Source organism: Ranitomeya imitator, chromosome 4 (genome assembly GCF_032444005.1).
Source record: "Ranitomeya imitator isolate aRanImi1 chromosome 4, aRanImi1.pri, whole genome shotgun sequence".
NCBI lineage: Eukaryota > Metazoa > Chordata > Amphibia > Anura > Dendrobatidae > Ranitomeya > Ranitomeya imitator.
In genome coordinates, this window is record NC_091285.1 from 14,357,045 (window position 1) to 14,380,783 (window position 23,739).

The 23,739-nt window shown below is 42.2% G+C and overlaps 1 protein-coding gene across 2 annotated transcripts in view; it reads right to left on the bottom strand.

Annotated features, from left to right (window-relative positions):
- Positions 1 to 9,922: 9,922 nt before the first annotated feature.
- Positions 9,923 to 23,739, bottom strand: part of LOC138675121 (aldo-keto reductase family 1 member C1-like) — a 46,818-nt gene continuing 33,001 nt past the window's right edge. Inside the window, exons 3-9 of one of the 2 annotated variants that reach the window (XM_069763108.1) lie at positions 19,436 to 19,552; positions 18,702 to 18,782; positions 17,806 to 17,928; positions 17,390 to 17,499; positions 12,893 to 13,058; positions 12,466 to 12,548; positions 9,923 to 10,113 (exon numbers count right to left, since the gene is read on the bottom strand). In XM_069763108.1, coding sequence (XP_069619209.1) covers positions 10,071 to 10,113; positions 12,466 to 12,548; positions 12,893 to 13,058; positions 17,390 to 17,499; positions 17,806 to 17,928; positions 18,702 to 18,782; positions 19,436 to 19,552 — 723 coding nt within the window. In that variant the 3' untranslated portion in view covers positions 9,923 to 10,070. The remainder of the gene's footprint in view (positions 10,114 to 12,465; positions 12,549 to 12,892; positions 13,059 to 17,389; positions 17,500 to 17,805; positions 17,929 to 18,701; positions 18,783 to 19,435; positions 19,553 to 23,739) is intronic. The other variant, XM_069763109.1, reaches the window with a different exon arrangement.

Genomic DNA, 23,739 nt, shown 5'->3' on the forward strand with positions numbered 1-23,739 from the left:
ACCTGACCTTTAGTTTTGGTGTGGTCTTACGTCACACCAGATCTTTAGTCTTCTTCACAGCTTCCATTCACTCTATGGTGCCTGTAGACCAGTGTTTCCCCAACTTGAGTTCTCACGACCTCCCCAGCAGGTCATGTTTTAAGGATTTCCATTGTATTGCACAGGTGAAAGAATTCTTAATACTACATAATACTTTCATCACCTGTGCAATACTAAGGAAATCCTGGGAACATGACGTGGTGGAGCCCGTGAGGACTGAAGTCTGGGAAACGTTGGTCTAATGCATTTCTCAAGCTCCCAGTCCTCGTGGGATCCAACAGATCAAGGTTTCAGGATTTCCTTTAAAAGGGGTCGTGTCCACTACTAGGACAACCTTAAACTAAATGTTTGGTACCGCTAAATTAATAAAGCCTATAGTCTCCTCCCATGCTGGCGCCATTCCAGTGATATCGGAAGTCGCGGTCTCGGGAATGAAACCTGATGCCCAATCAGCCCTGGCATCGTGGTCTCCTCTTTTGCAAAACTGAGAAAATCCTCAAAACATGATCTGTTGGGGGCCCTGAGGACTGGGCGTTTGTCAAGCAATGCCCTGCTTAGTGAGGGCAAGGGTTAGGGGCAGCATGAAGATCTGATTGGAGTGACTGAAGAATAATGTGTCCGTGATGCCAGATATCTTCTTCTTTTCCATCTCCGTTACAAGCTGATTGCAGATGGGTTTATATTTCGGTCCTTCTTAGCTGCCTGCGGTTAAAGTTGGCTGCTCCAGTAGATTTCACCAGCCCTTCATCCTTACACTTCTCCAGCAGAAGAACATGAAGCCCCCCAGGAGTAATTTGGCCGCCACATATGGATCTCAGCCTTGGCCAGAAAATCCGATCGACTAATGGAAAACACACATTGTGGAGTCGGTGTACGCTGCAGGGGTTACGCTCTTATTTTAGGAATAATATGAATATATATAAAACCGCCTGAGGCCGAGAGTGTAACAACGTGTGATATAATGTGGAGTCCGACCAAGAAAGTTATAATTGTTCTACAAACCCTCAGAACATCCTGAAATAATTGCCTCTGTGCTATAATATTTTTACAGTTGGAGGTTCTCTATAAAACTATAGTACCCTCCATCATTAATGGCCCCATACACTGTCCAAGTAACACCAACAACAGTCCTCATGTAAAAGTGCCGCACAGATCAACTATAGGTGCCCTTATAATATTGCCTCACAGTATTAGTGCCGACTGCCACTATCCCATTATAGCGATTGATGCATTATGGTGTCGTCCCAAGGCTTAAGGCAGCATACTATCATATAGTGAACTACGGTAATAATGATGCAACGTATGTCCACTAGCATACGCTACTAGAAATGGCTTATTGTAGAGTACTGAAATATTTGAGTACATCAGGGGTCTCCAAAACTGACATGGCGCCCGCCATTGATTCCAGCCAATTTTGCATTCAAAAAGTCAAGCGCTTCTCCTTCCCTTCTGAGCCTTGCCATGCACCCAAACAGTGGTTTTCCCCCACATAAGAGATATCGGTGTACTCAGAAGAAATTGCGCAACAAATTTGGTGGTCCGTTTTCTGTTGCCCTTGTGAAAATAAAGTGTGGTTCTGAAGTAAATGGTTTGTGGAAAAAAAAAAGTAAAATGTTCTCGTGAAGCACCTGAAGGGTTAATAAACTTCTTGAATGTGGCTTTTGCGCACCTTAAAGGGTGCAGTTTTTAGAATGGTGTCACTTTGGGGTATTTTCTGTCATATAGGCCCCCCAAACTTCAAATGTGATGTGGTCCCTAAAAAAAAAAATGGTTTTGTAAAATTTTGTTGTAAAGATGGTCAACTTTTAACCCTTAACGCAAAAAAAAATTTGTTTCAAAAATTGTGCTGATGTAAGGCTACGTTCACACTAGCGTTGTGCGCCGCTGCGTCGGCGACGCAACGCACCGAAAAACGCGTGCAAACGCACGCAAAAACGCTGCGTTTTTCGACGCGTGCGTCGTTTTTTGACGAAAATCGGACGCAAGAAAAATGCAACTTGTTGCGTTTTCTTGGTCCGACGCTAGCGTCAAAAAAGACGCACGTGTCAGAAAACGCAACAAGCAAAAACGCATGCGTCCCCCATGTTAAACATAGGGGCGCATGACGCGTGCGTCGCCGCTGCGTCGCCCGACGCTAGTGCGACGCACACTAGCCGAACGCTAGTGTGAACGTAGCCTAAAGTAGACATGTTGGAAATGTTATTTATTAACTGTTTTTGTGTGACGCCTTTCTCTGATTTATGGAGGTTATAGGCTTGTCGGAAGAGGTGGGTCTTCAGGTTCTTTTTGAAGGTTTCGATGGTAGGTGAGAGTCTGATGTGTTGTGGTAGAGGGTTCCAGAGTAGGGGGGATACGCGAGAGAAATCTTGTATATGATTGTGGGAAGGAGATAAGAGGGGAGTAGAGAAGGAGATCTTGTGAGGATCGGAGGTTGCGTGTAGGTAAGTACCGGGAGACGAGGTCACAGATGTATGGAGGAGACAGGTTGTGGATGGCTTTGTATGTCATGGTTAGGGTTTTGTACTGGAGTCTCTGGGTAATGGGGAGCCAGTGCAGGGATTGACAGAGGGGAGTGGCTGGGGAATAGCGGGGGGACAGGTGGATTAGTTGGGCAGCAGAGTTTAGAATAGATTGGAGGGTGCGAGAGTGTTCGCGGGGAGGCCACACAGCAGGAGGTTGCAGTAGTCGAGGCGGGAGATGATGAGGGCATGGACTAGGGGTTTTTTCAGATTCTTGGTTTAGGAATGTACGGATCCGTGAAATATTTTTGAGTTGAAGGCGGCAGGAAGTGGAAAGGGCTTGGATATGTGGTTTAAAGGAGAGATCAGTGTCAAGGATTACCCCGAGGCAGTGAGCTTGTGGGACTGGGGAGAGTGGGCAGCCGTTTACTGTAATGGAGAGGTTCGTTGGGGGGGTCGCGTTATAAACTGCCTCTTGTGATTACTTGTGTTATCTTTGTCTAATATTTACATTTGTTTGGTGATTGGAAACTTGTAAGTGTGACAAACATGCAAAAGAATAGGAAATCAGAAAGGGGGCAAATACTTTGTTACACCACAGTATATATGTTTACAACTATCTGACTAGGGAAAAAAAAAACATAAAGTCCAAGAAGAAACATGTATGAAGTCCTTGTCAAATAAAGAATAACTCTTTAGATCATAAATGACCATCAAGCCCCCTACATACAGTAAGAAACCACACACCACCCCCTACATACAGTGTGAGCCTACACACAGCCCCCTACATACAGTGTGAGCCTACACACAGCCCCCTACATACAGTGTGAGCCTACACACAGCCCCCTACATACAGTGTGAGCCTACACAGTCCCCTACATACAGTGTGAGCCTACACAGTCCCCTACATACAGTGTGAGCCTACACACGGCCCCCTACATACAGTGTGAGCCTACATACGGCCCCCTACATACAGTGTGAGCCTACATACGGCCCCCTACATACAGTGTGAGCCTACACACGGCCCCCTACATACAGTGTGAGCCTACACACGGCCCCCTACACACAGTGTGAGCCTACACACAGCCCTCTACATACAGTGTGAGCCTACACAGTCCCCTACATAGTGTGAGCCTACACAGTCCCCTACATACAGTGTGAGCCTACACACGGCCCCCTACATACAGTGTGAGCCTACACACGGCCCCCTACATACAGTGTGAGCCTACACACGGCCCCCTACATACAGTGTGAGCCTACACACGGCCCCCTACATACAGTGTGAGCCTACACACGGCCCCCTACATACAGTGTGAGCCTACACACGGTCCCCTACATACAGTGTGAGCCTACACACGGTCCCCTACATACAGTGTGAGCCTACACACGGCCCCCTACATACAGTGAGCCTACACACAGCCCCCTACATACAGTAAGAAACCACACACCGCCCCCTACATAGTGTGAGCCTACACACAGCCCCCTACATACAGTGAGCCTACACACAGCCCCCTACATACAGTGTGAGCCTACACACAGCCTCCTACATAGTGTGAGCCTACACACGCCCCCTACATACAGTGTGAGCCTACACACAACCCCCTACATACAGTGTGAGCCTACACACAGCCCCCTACATACAGTGTGAGCCTACACACAACCCCCTACAGATGTGTCTCATAGCCCCTATATACAGTACAAGTCCTCACATAGCCCCCTATATACAGTATGAGCCCCAAATAACTCCCTATTTGCAATACTAGCCCTCATATAGCCCTCTATATATGTACACACATCTCATGCACATATTAAAAAAAACACATACTCACCTTGCTCCCGATCCCCCAGCGCTCTGCTCCGGACCCCGAAGCCCTACTTCTACTTGTGGCCAGTGCGTACATGCTGACACTCGCCAGCTGATGGCGTCATTGTGCTGGCACGACACAGCAGAGGCGACGGGATCCCACCAGGAGCTGCGGGGCCATTCTGTTTCCTCAGCAGCGGAGCTCCTGGAAATCTCCGGCCCCGGCCGGTAGCCCAGCTTGCCCTCATTATAATACCGCCTATGCTGACATATGGCACATACATATCACCATCATACAATGGCTTCATAATACTGACATATAATATAATCACTATACAATGAATAAATACCGACTCAGCGCATGAATAGTACTGAGAAACCAGGCATAAATATTACCACCATACAATTCATGAGCAATACTGACATACGGTACATAATTACAACCACAATGAATAATACTGACATAAAGTACATATATACCACATACAGTCAGTATTAGCACCATACACTACATACTTGTGATTGGCTTCCACCCACCTCTGGATGTGAAGGGTCTACACACTATGCACAATGGGGGGCAATATTTATAGGATCAGCCCCTATTGAGCCCAACAAGAAATCTGTCTTCAGTAAACCCATCAGCTCCCCCTAGTGGTGGCTACAGGTAATCCCTTTCCACTTAATTTTAAAAACTTTTGAAAGTTTTTTATTGATCGTGCAGGATTCTTTGGATTATTTCTGTTTCTTTTATATCCATTCTTGAGGGGTTTCTGCCTGAAAAGAGCTACACATTTTCCCACAAAATTAATTATCAGAAGAAAAAAAAATACTCCGAACACCAGGCAAAAAAAAAAACCCTTAAAAAGCATCCGGATTTTTTTTCTGTTAGATAAATCCTCATGAAAAAAAAAACTGTGCATGGACATTTCCTGATAAAATGTCACAAAAGGAGAGATTTGATAATGTTTCAAGGCTATGTGCAAATTTGCTCCAATATTTAGTTTTATTGTCGGTTCGCTTAATACATTGAAAATGAAGCCGCTCTCTAAATGGTCTTCACTTCTCTGAGTGTTTCAATATAAAAGGAGGGAATCATACACGGACCTGTGCGGTGTGGAGAGGAGGACAAGCAAGTACAGTCTCTGGGAAGAGTATAGCGGCAGAAATGAGTGCAGGATAGAAGCTGTACTGGCAGCAGCACGTTTTGTACACTCAGAGCTCACATCCAGCCTGTATTACTGTGAGATACAAACAGACCTCATATACAGCCTGCATTACTGGGAGATATACACAGACCTGACATTCAGCCTACATTACCGGAAGAGACACACAGACCTCACATCCAGCCTATATTACCGGAAGAGACACATAGAACTCACATACAGCCTATATTACTGGGAGAGACACACAGAGCTCACATCCAGCCTATATTACCGGAAGAGACACATAGAACTCACATCCAGCCTATATTACCGGAAGAGACACATAGAACTCACATACAGCCTATATTACTGGGAGAGACACACAGAGCTCACATCCAGCCTATATTACCGGAAGAGACACACAGACCTTACATCCAGCCTATATTACCGGAAGAGACACATAGAGCTCACATACAGCCTATATTACTGGGAGAGACACACAGAGCTCACATCCAGCCTATATTACCGGAAGAGACACATAGAACTCACATACAGCCTATATTACTGGGAGAGACACACAGAGCACACATCCAGCCTATATTACCGGAAGAGACACATAGAGCTCACATACAGCCTATATTACCGGAAGAGACACATAGAACTCACATACAGGCTATATTACTGGGAGAGACACACAGAGCTCACATCCAGCCTATATTACCGGAAGAGACACATAGAACTCATATACAGCCTATATTACTGGGAGAGACACATAGAACTCACATACAGCTTGTATTATTGGGAGAAACACAGCCTGTATTACTGGAATAAACGCTCAGATCTCACATCCAGCATGTATTACTGGAAGAGACCCACAGACCTCACATCGGTCTGTATTACTGGAAGAGACAAAAGAGACACACAGACATGACATTCAGCCTGTTTTACTTTTAAGAGACACAAATACCTGTCATCCAGCCTGTACTTCTGGAAGAGACATACAGATTTCACATCCGGCCTTTATTAGTGGAAGAGACACGCAGTCATCGCATCCAGCCTATATCACTGGAATAGAAACACAGACTTCACATACAGCTTCAGCTTGCATTTCTGGAACAGACACATGGAACTCGCATCCAGCCTGTATTACTGGAAGAGACACACATCTCATATCCAGCTTATATTACTGGGAGAGACACATAGACCTCATATCCAGCTTATATTACTGGGAGAGACACACGGACCTCATATCCAGCCTGTATTACTTAGAGGTACACATAAACCTCACATCCAGCCTATATTACTAGAAGAGACACACAGACCTCACATCCAACCCATATTACTGGGAGAGACATGCAGACCTCACATCCAGCCTGTATTACTTGGAGGTACACATAAACCTCACATCCAACCTATATTACTGGGAGAGACAGACCTCATATCCAGCATGTATTACTTAGAGGTACACATAGACCTCACATCCAGCCTATATTACTAGAAGAGACACACAGACCTCACATCCAGCCTATATTACTGGGAGAGACATGCAGACCTCACATCCAGCCTGTATTACTTGGAGGTACACATAAACCTCACATCCAGCCTATATTACTGGAAGAGGCACACATCTCATATCCAGCCTGTATTACTGGGAGAGACACGCAGACCTCACATCCAGCCTATATTACTGGAAGAGACCCACAGAGCTCATCTCCAGCCTGTATTACTGGGAGAGACACGCAGACCTCACATCCAGCCTGTCTTACTTGGAGGTACACACAGACCTCACATCCAGCCTATATTACTGGGAGAGACACACATACCTCACCTCCAGTCTATATTACTGGAAGAGACACACATCTCATATCCAGCCTATATTACTGGAAGAGACACACAGAGCTCATATCCAGCCTATATTACTAGGAGAATCATGCAGACCTCACATCCAGCCTGTATTACTTAGAGGTACACATAAACCTCACATCCAGGCTATATTACTGGAAGAAACAGGCATCTCATATCCAGCCTGTATTACTGGGAGAGACATGCAGAGCTCACATCCAGCCTGTATTACTGGGAGAGACATGCAGAGCTCACATCCAGCCTGTATTACTGGGAGAGACATGCAGAGCTCACATCCAGCCTATATTACTTAGAGGGACATATAGACCTCGCATCCGGCCTGTATTACTGGAAGAGACACATAGACCTCATATCCAGCCTGTATTACTGGGAGAGACATGCAGAGCTCACATCCAGCCTGTATTACTTAGGGACAATATTACAAGAGAAAAATCTGAATGATGTCTCAGGCTGCTCATCAAGGGATCTGAAATTAATGAATGAAGAGCGCAGCTTGAAAGTTAGTAGTTATATAAGTCAATAAAGTTGCACTAATATATGTATAAATGTTTTTTTCACGTCAGTGGGGTCCATTACCTTCAAGCTATTGTTCTCCAGCACAGCCCCCCATTACTGAGATCCTTACCCTTTATGTTTTCCATCTGAGTGTAAAGAAAAAGCTTTGCATGGTTGAAATTGCAGCAAACCATCATCCATTTTGTGGACAGGTGACGTCTCCGACCTCCAGGTCTCCTACTCAGGATCATCCCCAGCAGCCCGCGGTTCAGCTTGGCCATAGATTTCACCATCAATGCTCCGCACCCCATATGGGAGACGTGAGCCCCTATAGGGGGAATTAGGCCCCACATGAGGGTCACAGAACTAATGGAAAACACGCTGAGATTAGAATCTGATTACAGATATATTGTGACAGATACAATGAATGTAATGGCCGGAGGCCGAGTGTGTGACCCTGTGCGGGAGAACATGGCACCCCGCCAAGAAAGCCGTCCAAGGAGATGTGGTGAAATGTTTACTACTCTGCAGAAAGGCAAAATAAGGAACATTCCAAAAATAGTAAGAAAGTGGGGATGACGAGGACGATGAGGAGGATGACGAGGACGATGAGGACGACGATGAGGATGACGAGGACGATAAGGAGGATGAGGACAACATGGACGATGCGGCAGCTTTGTGATTTCATAATTAGTAAAATGATTTAAAAATATGGCTATATTATAACTGTATGAAGGGTAGCAAATTAGTCAGTATCTCACTAACGGACATGACTAGGTATAAACCAAATACTGTGTGTATTATCCCTGCACTGTGACATCACTGTGTGTATTATCCCTGCACTGTGACATCACTGTGTGCATTATCCCTGTACTGTGACATCACTGTGTGCATTATCCCTGTACTGTGACATCACTGTCTGTATTATCCCTGTAATGTGACATCACTGTGTGTATTATCCCTGCACTGTGACATCACTGTGTGTATTATCCCTGTACTGTGACATCACTGTGTGTATTATCCCTGTACTGTGCCATCACTGTGTGCATTATCCCTCTACTGTGACATCACTGTATTATCCCTGTACTGTGACATCACTGTGTGCATTATCTCTGTACTGTGACATCACTGTGTGCATTATCCCTGTACTGTGACATCACTGTGTGCATTATCCCTGTACTGTGACATCACTGTGTGCATTATCCCTGTACTGTGACATCACTGTGTGCATTATCCTTGTACTGTGACATCACTGTGTGTATTATCTCTGTACTGTGACATCACTGTGTGTATTATCCCTCTACTGTGACATCGCTGTGTGTATTATCCCTCTACTGTGACATCGCTGTGTGTATTATCCCTCTACTGTGGCATCACTGTGTGTATTATCCCTGTACTGTGACATCACTGTGCACATTATCCCTGTACTGTGACATCACTGTGTGTATTATCCCTGCACTGTGACATCACCATGTGTATTATCCCTGTACTGTGACATCACTGTGTGTATTATCCCTGCACTGTGACATCACCATGTGTATTATCCCTGTACTGTGACATCACTGTGTGTATTATCCCTGTACTGTGACATCACTGTGTGTATTATCCCTCTACTGTGACATCACTGTGTGTATTATCCTGTACTGTGACATCACTGTGTGTATTATCCCTCTACTGTGGCATCACTGTGTGTATTATCCCTCTACTGTGGCATCACTGTGTGTATTATCCCTGTACTGTGACATCACTGTGCACATTATCCCTGTACTGTGACATCACTGTGTGTATTATCCCTGCACTGTGACATCACCATGTGTATTATCCCTGTACTGTGACATCACTGTGTGCATTATCCTTGTACTGTGACATCACTGTGTGTATTATCTCTGTACTGTGACATCACTGTGTGTATTATCCCTGTACTGTGACATCACTGTGTGTATTATCCCTGTACTGTGACATCACTGTGTGTATTATCCCTGCACTGTGACATCACCATGTGTATTATCCCTGTACTGTGACATCACTGTGTGTATTATCTATTAACTATTATTGACTTTTTCTGTAGGGAGCAGCATTCGGCTCAGGATTAATGCAGATTTGTTGAGTTTTGTCTTGAATAGAGGTTGACTCAGATTTTTATTACAGATATTACACATCAAAGATCATCGTGTACAACAAAAGTAACAGATATAACAGAACTATAACATGTGCCGAACATGGCGGCATTCCCAGGAAGCGCAACCTCAAAGACGTAGTCCGTTCTCTTTAGTATTCCTCATGAAAGGGATACTCCGGATGAACCCCGAATCTGCAAAATATTGAAACCGACACCGTCACGTCTTATTATCTGACGGATAAAAGCTACAAAGAAAATCTCAGAAAACCCATTTATGTGTGGATTCTGGATCATAAATCCCAAATTAATCAATGCTGGAATTCTCAGAATTTTTTTTTTTTTAGATTTTTTTAATTCTCAGAAAGAAAAATTGTGGTTCAGAGAGGCCATTTTTTATTTTTCAATTTTTAGCATTACTTTAATTTTTTTTGCTAAAATTGAAATTTTAGGGTGATGCTTTAGTGATGCCACCTATAGGGGGCGCTAGAGGTACGATTATTTATTTTTGGGGTGGGGGGAGGTTTTTTTTTGGTTTATTTTCATTCTCTAATTTTCTTAGACCTGATTATTACTTTAATCCGTTTTATCCCGTCTGTCGGGCTCTGGATAATGTTACATTTTTCGATTTCGGGGAAAAGTTTGGATTTTTTTGGAGTCAGAACGTTTCACAAAGGCTCATTGTTACAGGTCGATGCTGATTATGGAGAGGTTTTTTTTTCATTACTTTTAGTGTTAAGGGGGTTTTATTTTCTTTGGCAAATTGTATTCTTGGCAGCTTGACTTCGCCTCCTTCCCCGCGCACCTCAGCGCTAATGGACGCGGCTCATAAACTGTTTTTTGTCTGGGGATGTGATTGCACCACGGCGCTGCTTCTCCTCCAGCCAAGAAGGAAATTAATATTTTAACTTGCACAGATTCATGTTCACAATCAGACCCGAAGGGATCGAAGGACGCGACTCAAAAATCCGCACAAGATCTAAATATTTCTTATTAAAAAATTAAAAAAAATATTTTAAAGTTTAAAATCAACTTAATATTTAGTATTTTCCCTGACTTAAAAAAAAAAAAAAAACTTTTAAGAGTGACCCGGAAAACTTTTTTTCAAAGTTTAGAAAACTTTTTTTTACAGTTTTGAAAACTTTTTTCAAAGTTTTGAAAACTTTTTTTACAGTTTTGAAAACTTTTTTCAAAGTTTTGAAAACTTTTTTTTACAGTTTTGAAAACTTTTTTGTTTTGAAAACTTTTTTTCAAAGTTTTGAAAACTTTTTTTTTTACAATTTTGAAAACTTTTTTCGAAGTTTTGAAAACTTTTTTTAAAGTTTAGAAAACTTTTTTCAAAGTTTAGAAAACTTTTTTCAAAGTTTAGAAAATTTTTTTCAAAGCTTAGAAAACTTTTTTTCAAAGTTGTGAAAACTTTTTTTTACAGTTTTGAAAACTTTTTTTCAAAGTTTTGAAAACTTTTTTTTCAAAGTTTTGAAAACTTTTTTCACAGTTTTGAAAACTTTTTTTCAAAGTTTTGAAAACTTTTTTTTCAAAGTTTTGAAAACTTTTTAATTTATATTTCCACAACCATTTTCCAGATCTCTGCTTGCTCTAAGAAAAAGAGAAAGCTTTCTTTAGGGGCTGAAAACTTCATCCTAAAGTCCCGCTGGGTTAAATTCACCGATATGCCGTTTCAATTCAGCGACAGCAAGAAGATATTTCGCTGAATTAAAACAGAAATTATATTAATCCCATTCCGATGTAGGACACAGTTGTAGGTAGGGTCTTCATTTTACGGAGCGGGCTCCGGAGCTGAGGGCGCATCATAACTGGCAGATATCCCATTCTGATCAATCAATGTTCAAAAAGTTTACAAAAATAAATAAAATAACTAACTAAAAAATAAATAAATATAAATAAAATATAAAAATATAAAAAATAAATAACAAATGAAAAAATAAATACATGAAATAATTACGGTAAATGTAAATAAAAAAATCAATAAAATCTAAATAAAAATAAAAGATAAAATAAAAAATCTAAAGAAAAATAAATAGATAAAATAAAAAATCTAAATACAAATAAATAGATACATAAAATAAAATGTAAATAAAAACAATTAAAAACATAAATAAAAATAAATAGGTAAAAAAAAATACATAAAATAAATATAAATAAAATAAATAAATGTAAATAAAAATACAAATAATAATATAAAAAAATAAATATAAATAGATAAAAATATAAAAAAAATGCATAAAATAAATAAATTTAAATAAAATAAATAAAATTAAAACATTAATAACAAAATTATTAAACAAATAAAAATTTTGAACAAATAAATTTGAAACATATATAGAAAAATAAACCTGTTAATCACATCTCATTTACCGGTTGAAATTTCTTTAAAAAAAAGTTATATATACATATATATATATATATATATATATATATATATATATATATTTATAAAATCAATCATATCTGGTATTGCTGCACACATAATAGTCCAATCTATTAAGATATAAATATATATATATATATAAATATAATATTCCGTACTCTGGTATCACAAAGTAACGCAGGTTCCTGTCGAGTCCATCGATGGTTTTCATGTCCTCGGGTGTCAACTCAAAGTCAAAAACCTGCGGAGAGAAATTGATTCCCATGAAGAAAGGTTTTCCTGAGCTCAGTAGAGATGGCGCATCTCCTTCATGCCTGTCACCCACAGCGCCGCACTCTAATAGTGGTTGCATCTGGTATTACAGCTCACTGCAACTCACTGTCCCATTCAAGTGAATGATGCTGAGCTGCAATACCAAAAACAACCACTATCAATAGCACGGCGCTGTGTCTAGCACACATGATAATGAGGCCCGTCAGTCAGCAGCTCACCGATAATCATTTCTGAGGTCAGGTCAAAATTGAGTAGTCACAAAAAGCCCAATACATATATATATAAATATTTTTTATTTCATCTATTTTTTACCTTGAAGTTTTCTCTGATTCGTGCTGGAGTATAACTTTTAGTGATGGCCACTATTCCACGCTGGATTTGGTAGCGAATGGCAATATGTGCTGAAGTTTTGCCATATTTCTTTCCAATTTCCACTAATACCTGGTCTTCTAGAATAAAGGGGGAGTTCTGATCCACCCTGAGAAGTGGTTGTAAATAATTAATATGAAATTTATTAATTAAAAGTTAGTTATACATGTCTCATTACAGGCAACCAGAGAAGAGGCGGCTGTCTAGAGTGTAAACCTGACTGCCATGGGAGGCAACATAGGACAAGGGCCGGCACTGAATTGTATCAGCTCCTTGCAGTAACAATTATAGCAGCTTCCTGTTGCCACCACTAGAGGGAGCTCACTACATACAGATTTATATATACAGCCACCACTAGAGGGAGCTCACTACATACAGATTTATATATACAGTCACCACTAGAGGGAGTTCACTACATACAGATTTATATATACAGTCACCACTAGAGGGAGCTCACTACATACAGATTTATATATACAGTCACCACTAGAGGGAGTTCACTACATACAGATTTATATATACAGCCACCACTAGAGGGAGCTCACTACATACAGATTTATATATACAGTCACCACTAGAGGGAGCTCACTACATACAGATTTATATATACAGTCACCACTAGAGGGAGCTCACTACATACAGATTTATATATACAGTCACCACTAGAGGGAGCTCACTACATACAGATTTATATATACAGTCACCACTAGAGGGAGCTCACTACATACAGATTTATATATACAGCCACCACTAGAGGGAGCTCACTGCATACAGATTTATATATACAGCCACCACTAGGGGGAGCTCACTACATACAGATTTATATATACAGCCACCACTAGAGGGAGCTCACTACATACAGATTTATATATACAGTCACCACTAGAGGGAGCTCACTACATACAGATTTATATATACAGTCACCACTAGAGGGAGCTCACTACATACAGATTATACAGCCACCACTAGGGGGAGCTCACTACATACAGATTTATATATACAGCCACCACTAGAGGGAGCTCACTACATACAGATTTATATATACAGCCACCACTAGAGGGAGCTCACTACATACAGATTTATATATATACAGCCACCACTAGAGGGAGCTCACTACATACAGATTTATATATACAGCCACCACTAGAGGGAGCTCACTACATACAGATTTATATATACAGCCACCACTAGAGGGAGCTCACTACATACAGATTTATATATACAGCCACCACTAGAGGGAGCTCACTACATACAGATTTATATATACAGCCACCACTAGAGGGAGCTCACTATATACAGATTTATATATACAGCCACCACTAGGGGGAGCTCACTACATACAGATTTATATATACAGTCACCACTAGGGGGAGCTCACTACATACAGATTTATATATACAGCCACCACTAGAGGGAGCTCACTACATACAGATTTATATATACAGCCACCACTAGAGGGAGCTCACTACATACAGATTTATATATACAGCCACCACTAGAGGGAGCTCACTACATACAGATTTATATATACAGCCACCACTAGGGGGAGCTCACTACATACAGATTTATATATGCAGCCACCACTAAAGGGAGCTCACTACATACAGATTTATATATACAGTCACCACTAGAGGGAGCTCACTATATACAGATTTATATATACAGCCACCACTAGAGGCAGCTCACTACATACAGATTTATATATACAGTCACCACTAGAGGGAGCTCACTACATACAGATTTATATATACAGTCACCACTAGGGGGAGCTCATTGCATACAGATTTATACAGTCACCACTAGAGGGAGCTCACTACATACAGACTTATATATACAGCCACCACTAGAGGGAGCTCACTACATACAGATTTATATATACAGCCACCACTAGGGGGAGCTCATTGCATACAGATTTATACAGTCACCACTAGAGGGAGCTCACTACATACAGATTTATATATACAGTCACCACTAGAGGGAGCTCACTACATACAGATTTATATATACAGCCACCACTAGAGGGAGCTCACTACATGCAGATTTATATATACAGTCACCACTAGAGGGAGCTCACTACATAGGGATTTATATATACAGCCACCACTAGAGGGAGCTCACTACATACAGATTTATATATACAGCCACCACTAGAGGGAGCTCACTACATACAGATTTATATATACAGCCACCACTAGGGGGAGCTCACTACATACAGATTTATATATACAGCCACCACTAGAGGGAGCTCACTACATACAGATTTATATATACAGCCACCACTAAAGGGAGCTCACTATATACAGATTTATATATACAGCCACCACTAGAGAGAGCTCATTACATACAGATTTATATATACAGTCACCACTAGAAGGAGCTCGCCACATACAGATTTATATATACAGCCACCACTAGAGGGAGCTCACTACATACAGATTTATATATACAGCCACCACTAGAGGGAGCTCACTACATGCAGATTTATATATACAGCCACCACTAGAGGGAGCTCACTACATACAGACATATATACAGCCACCACTAGAGGGAGCTCACTGCATACAGATTTATATATACAGTCACCACTAGGGGGAGCTCATTGCATACAGATTTATACAGTCACCACTAGAGGGAGCTCACTACATATAGATTTATATATACAGTCACCACTAGAGGGAGCTCACTACATACAGATTTATATATACAGCCACCACTAGAGGGAGCTCACTACATGCAGATTTATATATACAGTCACCACTAGAGGGAGCTCACTACATAGGGATTTATATATACAGCCACCACTAGAGGGAGCTCACTACATACAGATTTATACATACAGCCACCACTAGAGGGAGCTCACTACATACAGATTTATATATACAGCCACCACTAGGGGGAGCTCACTACATACAGATTTATATATACAGCCACCACTAGAGGGAGCTCACTATATACAGATTTATATATACAGCCACCACTAGAGGGAGCTCACTACATACAGATTTATATATACAGCCACCACTAGAGGGAGCTCACTACATACAGATTTATATATACAGCCACCACTAGGGGGAGCTCACTACATACAGATTTATATATACAGCCACCACTAGAGGGAGCTCACTACATACAGATTTATATATACAGCCACCACTAGAGGGAGCTCATTACATACAGATTTATATATACAGTCACCACTAGAAGGAGCTCGCCACATACAGATTTATATATACAGCCACCACTAGAGGGAGCTCACTACATACAGATTTATATATACAGCCACCACTAGAGGGAGCTCACTACATGCAGATTTATATATACAGCCACCACTAGAGGGAGCTCACTACATACAGACATATATACAGCCACCACTAGAGGGAGCTCACTGCATACAGATTTATATATACAGTCACCACTAGGGGGAGCTCATTGCATACAGATTTATACAGTCACCACTAGAGGGAGCTCACTACATATAGATTTATATATACAGTCACCACTAGAGGGAGCTCACTACATACAGATTTATATATACAGCCACCACTAGAGGGAGCTCACTACATGCAGATTTATATATACAGTCACCACTAGAGGGAGCTCACTACATAGGGATTTATATATACAGCCACCACTAGAGGGAGCTCACTACATACAGATTTATACATACAGCCACCACTAGAGGGAGCTCACTACATACAGATTTATATATACAGCCACCACTAGGGGGAGCTCACTACATACAGATTTATATATACAGCCACCACTAGAGGGAGCTCACTATATACAGATTTATATATACAGCCACCACTAGAGGGAGCTCACTACATACAGATTTATATATACAGCCACCACTAGAGGGAGCTCACTACATACAGATTTATATATACAGCCACCACTAGAGGGAGCTCACTACATACAGATTTATATATACAGTCACCACTAGAGGGAGCTCACTATATACAGATTTATATATACAGCCACCACTAGAGAGAGCTCATTACATACAGATTTATATATACAGTCACCACTAGAAGGAGCTCTCCACATACAGATTTATATATACAGCCACCACTAGAGGGAGCTCACTACATACAGATTTATATATACAGCCACCACTAGAGAGAGCTCACTACATACAGATTTATATATACAGCCACCACTAGAGGGAGCTCACTACATACAGATTTATATATACAGCCACCACTAGAGGGAGCTCACTACATACAGATTTATATATACAGCCACCTCTAGAGGGAGTTCTCTGCATACAGATTTGTACAACTCCCTCTAGCGGTGGCTCCAAGCAGCCAGAAGTACAGGTCAATAGTGACCGCAACAGCTAAACAATGGAATGAGAAGTGATTCAAAACGCATGATTTGTATGCTAAAACAGGACCAATAAAAACTTGAGCTTAAAAGAGGCCCCGACACCCTACATACCAGTCCTTGTGTCTGTGTGACCCCAGAACGCTGTACCCAGAAATCAATATGTCCTTAGATTTGCAGTATTCCAGCAGTTTGCTTTGGTTCAGGTATGGGTGACATTCAACCTGCAAAACATCATAAATGAGACTTAGAATTACATGATGTAACCATCTTCCTTCAGCCGCCACTAGGGGGAGCTCAGGAGCTTACTGCAGACTGTTTATACATGTAACTCAATGGTAAATTAGTCTGCGATAAGCTCCAAAGCTCCCTCTAGTGGTCACTGAAGGAAGTTAAAATTCTAACATCCATCTTTATTTCATCTTTCTCCACAGGATTTGGAGCTCTGATATTTATAGAGATATAATAAGAAATTCATGGACACAAGTTGGATCTATCCAATTTTTTTTTTGTTTGTTTTTTTTGATTACCTGATTCAAGACTGGTTTATACTTGAGTCCGGACTTATTGAGAATTGCCTCCAGGTGACGACGATTAAAATTGGACACTCCGATAGATTTTACCAGTCCAGCATCTTTACATTTCTCCATGGCCTGTGAATAAAGGACACTTGTTGGATGATGTGGGATGTCAAGTTAACTCCCCTTTTACAATGCATTTGTGACATCTGATGGGTGAAATCGGCAATTTTTTGTTGATTTCTTTGTGTACAAAGCGCTAAACCCCCTTTATAGCCATAGAATTAACTGATGTCTGCAGCCAACACTAGGGGGAGCTTCAGAACTCATTGCATACTCTCTATACATTCAAAATATAGTAAGCTCCCTCTAGTGGTGACTTCTAAAATTGTATAATTTAACATTAAATAGTTATTACATTCTAATTTTTTTTGGCGAAGGGGTACTTTTCATACTGTCGGCATATCTTTAAGATAGGTTATGAATATCACATGGTTTGGTATCTGCTAATTGAAGAGGTTGTGTTGTACTGAAAGTGGCACAGCGCCGCGCGTTGTGTAGTGGCAGTAAATGGTATTGCAGCTCTCTCTATTCACTTGAATGGGAGACAGCATACAGTACCATTTACTGCCACTACACAATGTATGGCGCTGTGACCCGTTCAATCAGCTGATCAAGGGGAATATCATGACACCCACCAATCTAATATTTGGAAAAAAATGGAGTTAAGTCTAAAAAAAGCCATTTAAATCCATCATACAAAAGCTGTACATTTCTGACCCATTTGTTGCTAACACCCTACTATGGTTCTATTTTTTTTTCCCTTGGCCCCCAATCTTTTTTTTCTACGCCGTGCAAGCCAGAATCAAGGACACGACTCAGCGTTTCCATCCCTAGCTATCACTTACCTCCCAAATCGCGCAAAGGTCCGTACTTGTATCAAAGAGAATTTTCCGATTTTCATCCATAGGGAACAAATCTCCTCCAGCCTAAGAAATAAGAGCAATTCATCATTCCTGACGGCTCCAAGTGGAGTTTACACCAAGGCTGGAGAAGACATCTGAATCCAAGTGGCAAAATCCCAAAACTGAGGCACTGGAGCGGGGAGTTCATCGCAAAGTCATGTTAAGAAGCATCACAGGTTTTGAATAGATTAATATTAGAGCTCAATCTCTAGAATTAGAATCTCCCGAAATTCAGTTAGATCAATTCATGAGGAGAAGATTTGAATTCCATAAAAAAATTTAACGTGAATCAAACCTGTTGAGAAGGGCTTTAAAAAAAACCTAAAACTTATTTTCACCTCTCCATGGCTCCACAAGGGCCTGTCATGCCACCTCAACTCCACACCTGGCCACTAGGTGGTCACAAGGGAAAGGAAGAACGTCATCAACAGGTGTGAGTCACATGTGGATGTGTAGAGCTTAGTCAACGATGGTGACCACCAGAAAACTCAAAGGGAGAAGAAGAGCGAGGAGCTAATTGTAGGACCTGGTGGGAACCTACGTTGGTGGTTGAGTTTTGGGGAAGACATTTTGTTTTCTAACCCTTTCCAGGTCATCATAATCCAGAAATATGGTGAAGGCCACTCCTGGTAGAACTTTATACTACAAATGCTTCTTGCATGGTCACGATATCCCACCTGGAGAGAAAAGGGCCAGTGTATGATGAAAAGATCCATGTAGTCCATCTGAAGAGTCTCCAGGGATTTTCTCACATTTGGTTCCACCAGTTCCGGTTTGTGAAACGTTGACCATAACTAAAAAAAAAATATATATATATATATATATTAGAAATGTAGATCCCCTGAGCATAGAAGAGAAATATGTTCTGCTTTAGAACCTTGTGCAACCACTTCAGAACCCAAAGTTCCAAGTATCCAGATGGTGGTCACCTAGACAGGAAGCCTAATTGTAAATGTAGAAGGGTTGTCCATGTTAGACCAAGAGTCAACCAAAGACTTAGACCTCCTGGGATTAGTGAAGGTATAGGGAAAGAGTGGCATCTTATATAGGTCCTCTTGATCTGACGGGACCTATTTAGTGGAAGAAACCCTTTGACCTGCAGATGTTTGGCAGAGAATGAACGGCAAATCCTTCCCAACGCCAACAGCACAAGTTAAGACATCGAGGCTTCGTAATGTGTTTTACATACTGATATTTGACCCCTGCCTGGAGTAACTTGGCTCTCCTCCATTTCTAATAGCAAGAAACTTCCATTCCTCAAGGAATAGACGGCTTAATCCATCCACATGTGCTCGAGGCTGTGTCCAAAAACACATTTACTGCTGGAGTTCCTTGGTCAGGAAGAGGCCACCTGAAGAGGGAAGCGCTACAGGAGGAGGAATGAAAACTCACAGTAAATATATAAGACGCTGAGTCGTCTTCTTACGGATGCAATCAAAATTGTAAATTTGGTTTATGGGCAAAATTTACAAACTTTCTTCTGTTTTCAATAAATCAATGACACAAGAACAATGTAAATAGCTGAACAAAACGAATATATCAAGTGGTGTCTCTAAATTCAGCACAAAATGCCACTTTAGAACATAGTAGAGCCTCTCGGGCTGTTATGACCCACTGCTCTTCTGGCTGTTATGAACTGCTTCAGATTTGAGGTGTAGCTAGACACCAGCTTTGGCAGTGTTTCTGAGGAACCTTAGCCCATTCCTCATGGACAGTGACCTCCAGAATTTTTATATTCTTGAGTTGTCTGCTGCAGCTGCCTTGTTCACATCCCACCAAAGATATTTTTATGGGGTCCAAGTCGGGATGTGACAACTATTCCAGAATCTTTCAGGACTTCTTCTGAAACCAGGCCCTGGTGAACTTTGAGGCTTGGGATACTTTTCCTGTTGGAAGGTCCAACGACTACCAAGCTTAAGCTCCCCACAGAAGGCATGATGTTTTTATCACCGAGCCAGCACCATACTTCACTGTAGACATCACAGAGACACCACTATGCTTCATTGTACAAAAACCAAGCCATATACATGCTCCACTGCAGTCTGCAGGCATCACTGAGCCAAAGACAAGTTTCACTGTATGCATCATTCAGCCAACGCCATGCCTCGCTGTATACATAATGAAGTCACTGCCATGCTTCACTATAGACATCACTGAGCTACCACCATGCTTCACTGTAGATATCACAGAGACACCACCATGCTTCACTGTAGACATCACAGAGACACCACTATGCTTCATTGTACACATCACCAAGCCACATACATGCTCCACTGCAGGCATCACTGAACCAAAGACAAGTTTCACTGTATGCATCATTCAGCCAACACCATGCTTCACTGTATACATAATGAAGTCACTGCCATGCTTCACTGTAGACTTCATAGAGACACCACCATGCTTCACTGTAAACATCACAGAGACACCACCATGCTTCATTGTACAAAAACCAAGCCATATACATGCTCCACTGCAGGCATCACTGAGCCAAAGACAAGTTTCACTGTATGCATCACTCAGCCAACGCCATGCCTCACTGTATACATAATGAAGTCACTGCCATGCTTCACTGTAGACTTCACAGAGACACCACCATGCTTCACTGTAAACATCACAGAGACACCACCATGCTTCACTGTAGACATCACAGAGACACCACCATGCTTCACTGTAGACATCACAGAGACACCACCATGCTTCACTGTAGACATCACAGAGACACCACCATGCTTCACTGTAGACATCACAGAGACACCACCATGCTTCACTGTAGACATCACAGAGACACCACTATGCTTCATTATAGACATCACAGAGACACTACCATGCATCACTGTAGACATCACAGAGACACCACTATGCTTCACTGTACACATCACAGAGACACCACTATGCTTCATTGTAGATATCACCAAGCCACATACATGCTCCACTGCAGGCATCACTGAGCCACAGACAAGTTTCACTGTATGCATCACTCAGCCAATGCCATGCTTCACTGTATACATCATGAAGCCACTGCCCTGCTTCACTGTAGATATCACTGAGCTACCACCATGCTTCACTGTAGGGATCACCATGCTATAGACATACATCACTTTAGGCAAGTTACTTTTTTAAGCAGATGCTTCATTATTCTACAGACAGATTGATAATCTATTGGCCTTAAAAGTTCAAGTTTCGTTTCAATGCTCCACAGAACAAGGTTCCAAAATGTATGAGGTTATTTATATGGTTTTGATCATTTTGAAGACAACCATTCTTGTGTTTGTGGGTAGAGGTGACATCTTGGAGTTTGGGCATGGAGTTCGTCAACATTTCTTCCATCTCACTGTACAAGCTGAAAGCTCAGTGCTGCGGCCACCAGGTCTCACTGCAGGTTTTGTGCAGTCACTGGAAGGTTTCTGACCACCTGCCAATGCAGTAATCTAGTGACATCCGGTGACAGCTTCCTCGTCCTGCCAAGTTCAGGTAGTGTGGACGGTACTCCTGTAACCAGGGGCGGATTATAGGAGGGTCAATCTGGGCTGTAGCCCAGGGCCCAGTGGTGTGGGGGGGGGGCCCTGGGCTACAGCACAGATTGCCCGCCGGCCGCCACCATCAGGGCATTACTGCACGTGCCCCTATCATTTATGTGCCCCCGAACCCGGTGGGCAGAGAGAGGGGGCTCGCATCGGCCCCTACCGGCACTGCGGCGGTTTCCTATTGACGTGTGGGCGCGCGCCCGCACGTCAATAGTTAACAACAGTCGCCAGCCAATTGGAGGCTGGCAGCTGATGTCGGCCGCAGGCGCAGCGCACACGTCGCCGGCGTCTGACGTCATTGTCAGTCGCTGGCGAGTGCGCGCTGCTGTAGGGAGCTCGCCGCTGGAGCGCACAGGTCAGGTGAGGAGACTCTGTTTTTTTTTGTTTTTGTTTTTGTTTTTTGATAACCTAACGGTGGAGACACTGGGGGCAATGCTGGAGGACACACTGGGGTAGATGATAGCTGGAGACACTGGGGCAGATTGCTGGACACACTGGGGGCAATGCTGGACAATTGGACATACTGGGGCAGATTGCTGGACACACTGGTGGTAATATGCTGGACACACTGGGGAAGATTTCTGGACACACTGTCTGGGGGCAATGCTGGACACACTGGGGCCATGCTGGACACACTGGGGGCAATGCTGGACACACTGGGGCAGATTGCTGGAGACACTGGGGGCAATGCTCGACACAATGGGGCAGATTGCTGGACACACTGGTGGTAATATGCTGGACACACTGGGGGCAGATTGCTGGACACACTGGGGGCAATATGCTGGACATACTGAGGCAGATTGCTGGACACACTGGGGCAATGCTGGACATACTGGGGCAATATGCTGGACACACTGGGGAAGATTGCTGGACATACTGGGGGTAATATGCTGGACACACTGGGGGTAATATGCTGGACACACTGGGAAAACTAGTATAGTGGGATACAACACAGTCCCCCACATAGTAACCATCAAAGTACTGATATATACGGTATAATGGGACTAAATGAGAACCATATAGGACACAACTGCATAATATATGAAAGACACACTAGAGAAACCACAGTCAAAAAGTCCAATATACAAAACATAAACTTTATTAGATAAAAGCATTATAAAGATGGAGAAGAGGTATTAAACAACAGCGAGAAACGATCACCGTGCACATCCACAGCACGAAAAATGGGACGGGGGGAGGCAGCCCCATATTACAACACCCATATCATATATAGATAACCCCGCATAGTACGTATAACAATACAGAGTATAAGTAGCTAAATACCAAACAGTTCCTATTTCTATAGTCAGGGGCATTAAGTCCCAACAAGTGTAAAGTCATGAGAACCGCTGGAATGAAAGTATACATACCGTGTAAAATGATAGCATGGGATGAAAGGACATACCACCCCCGGTGGTACGTATTGCCTCCCCCCGTCCCATTTTTCGTGCTGTGGA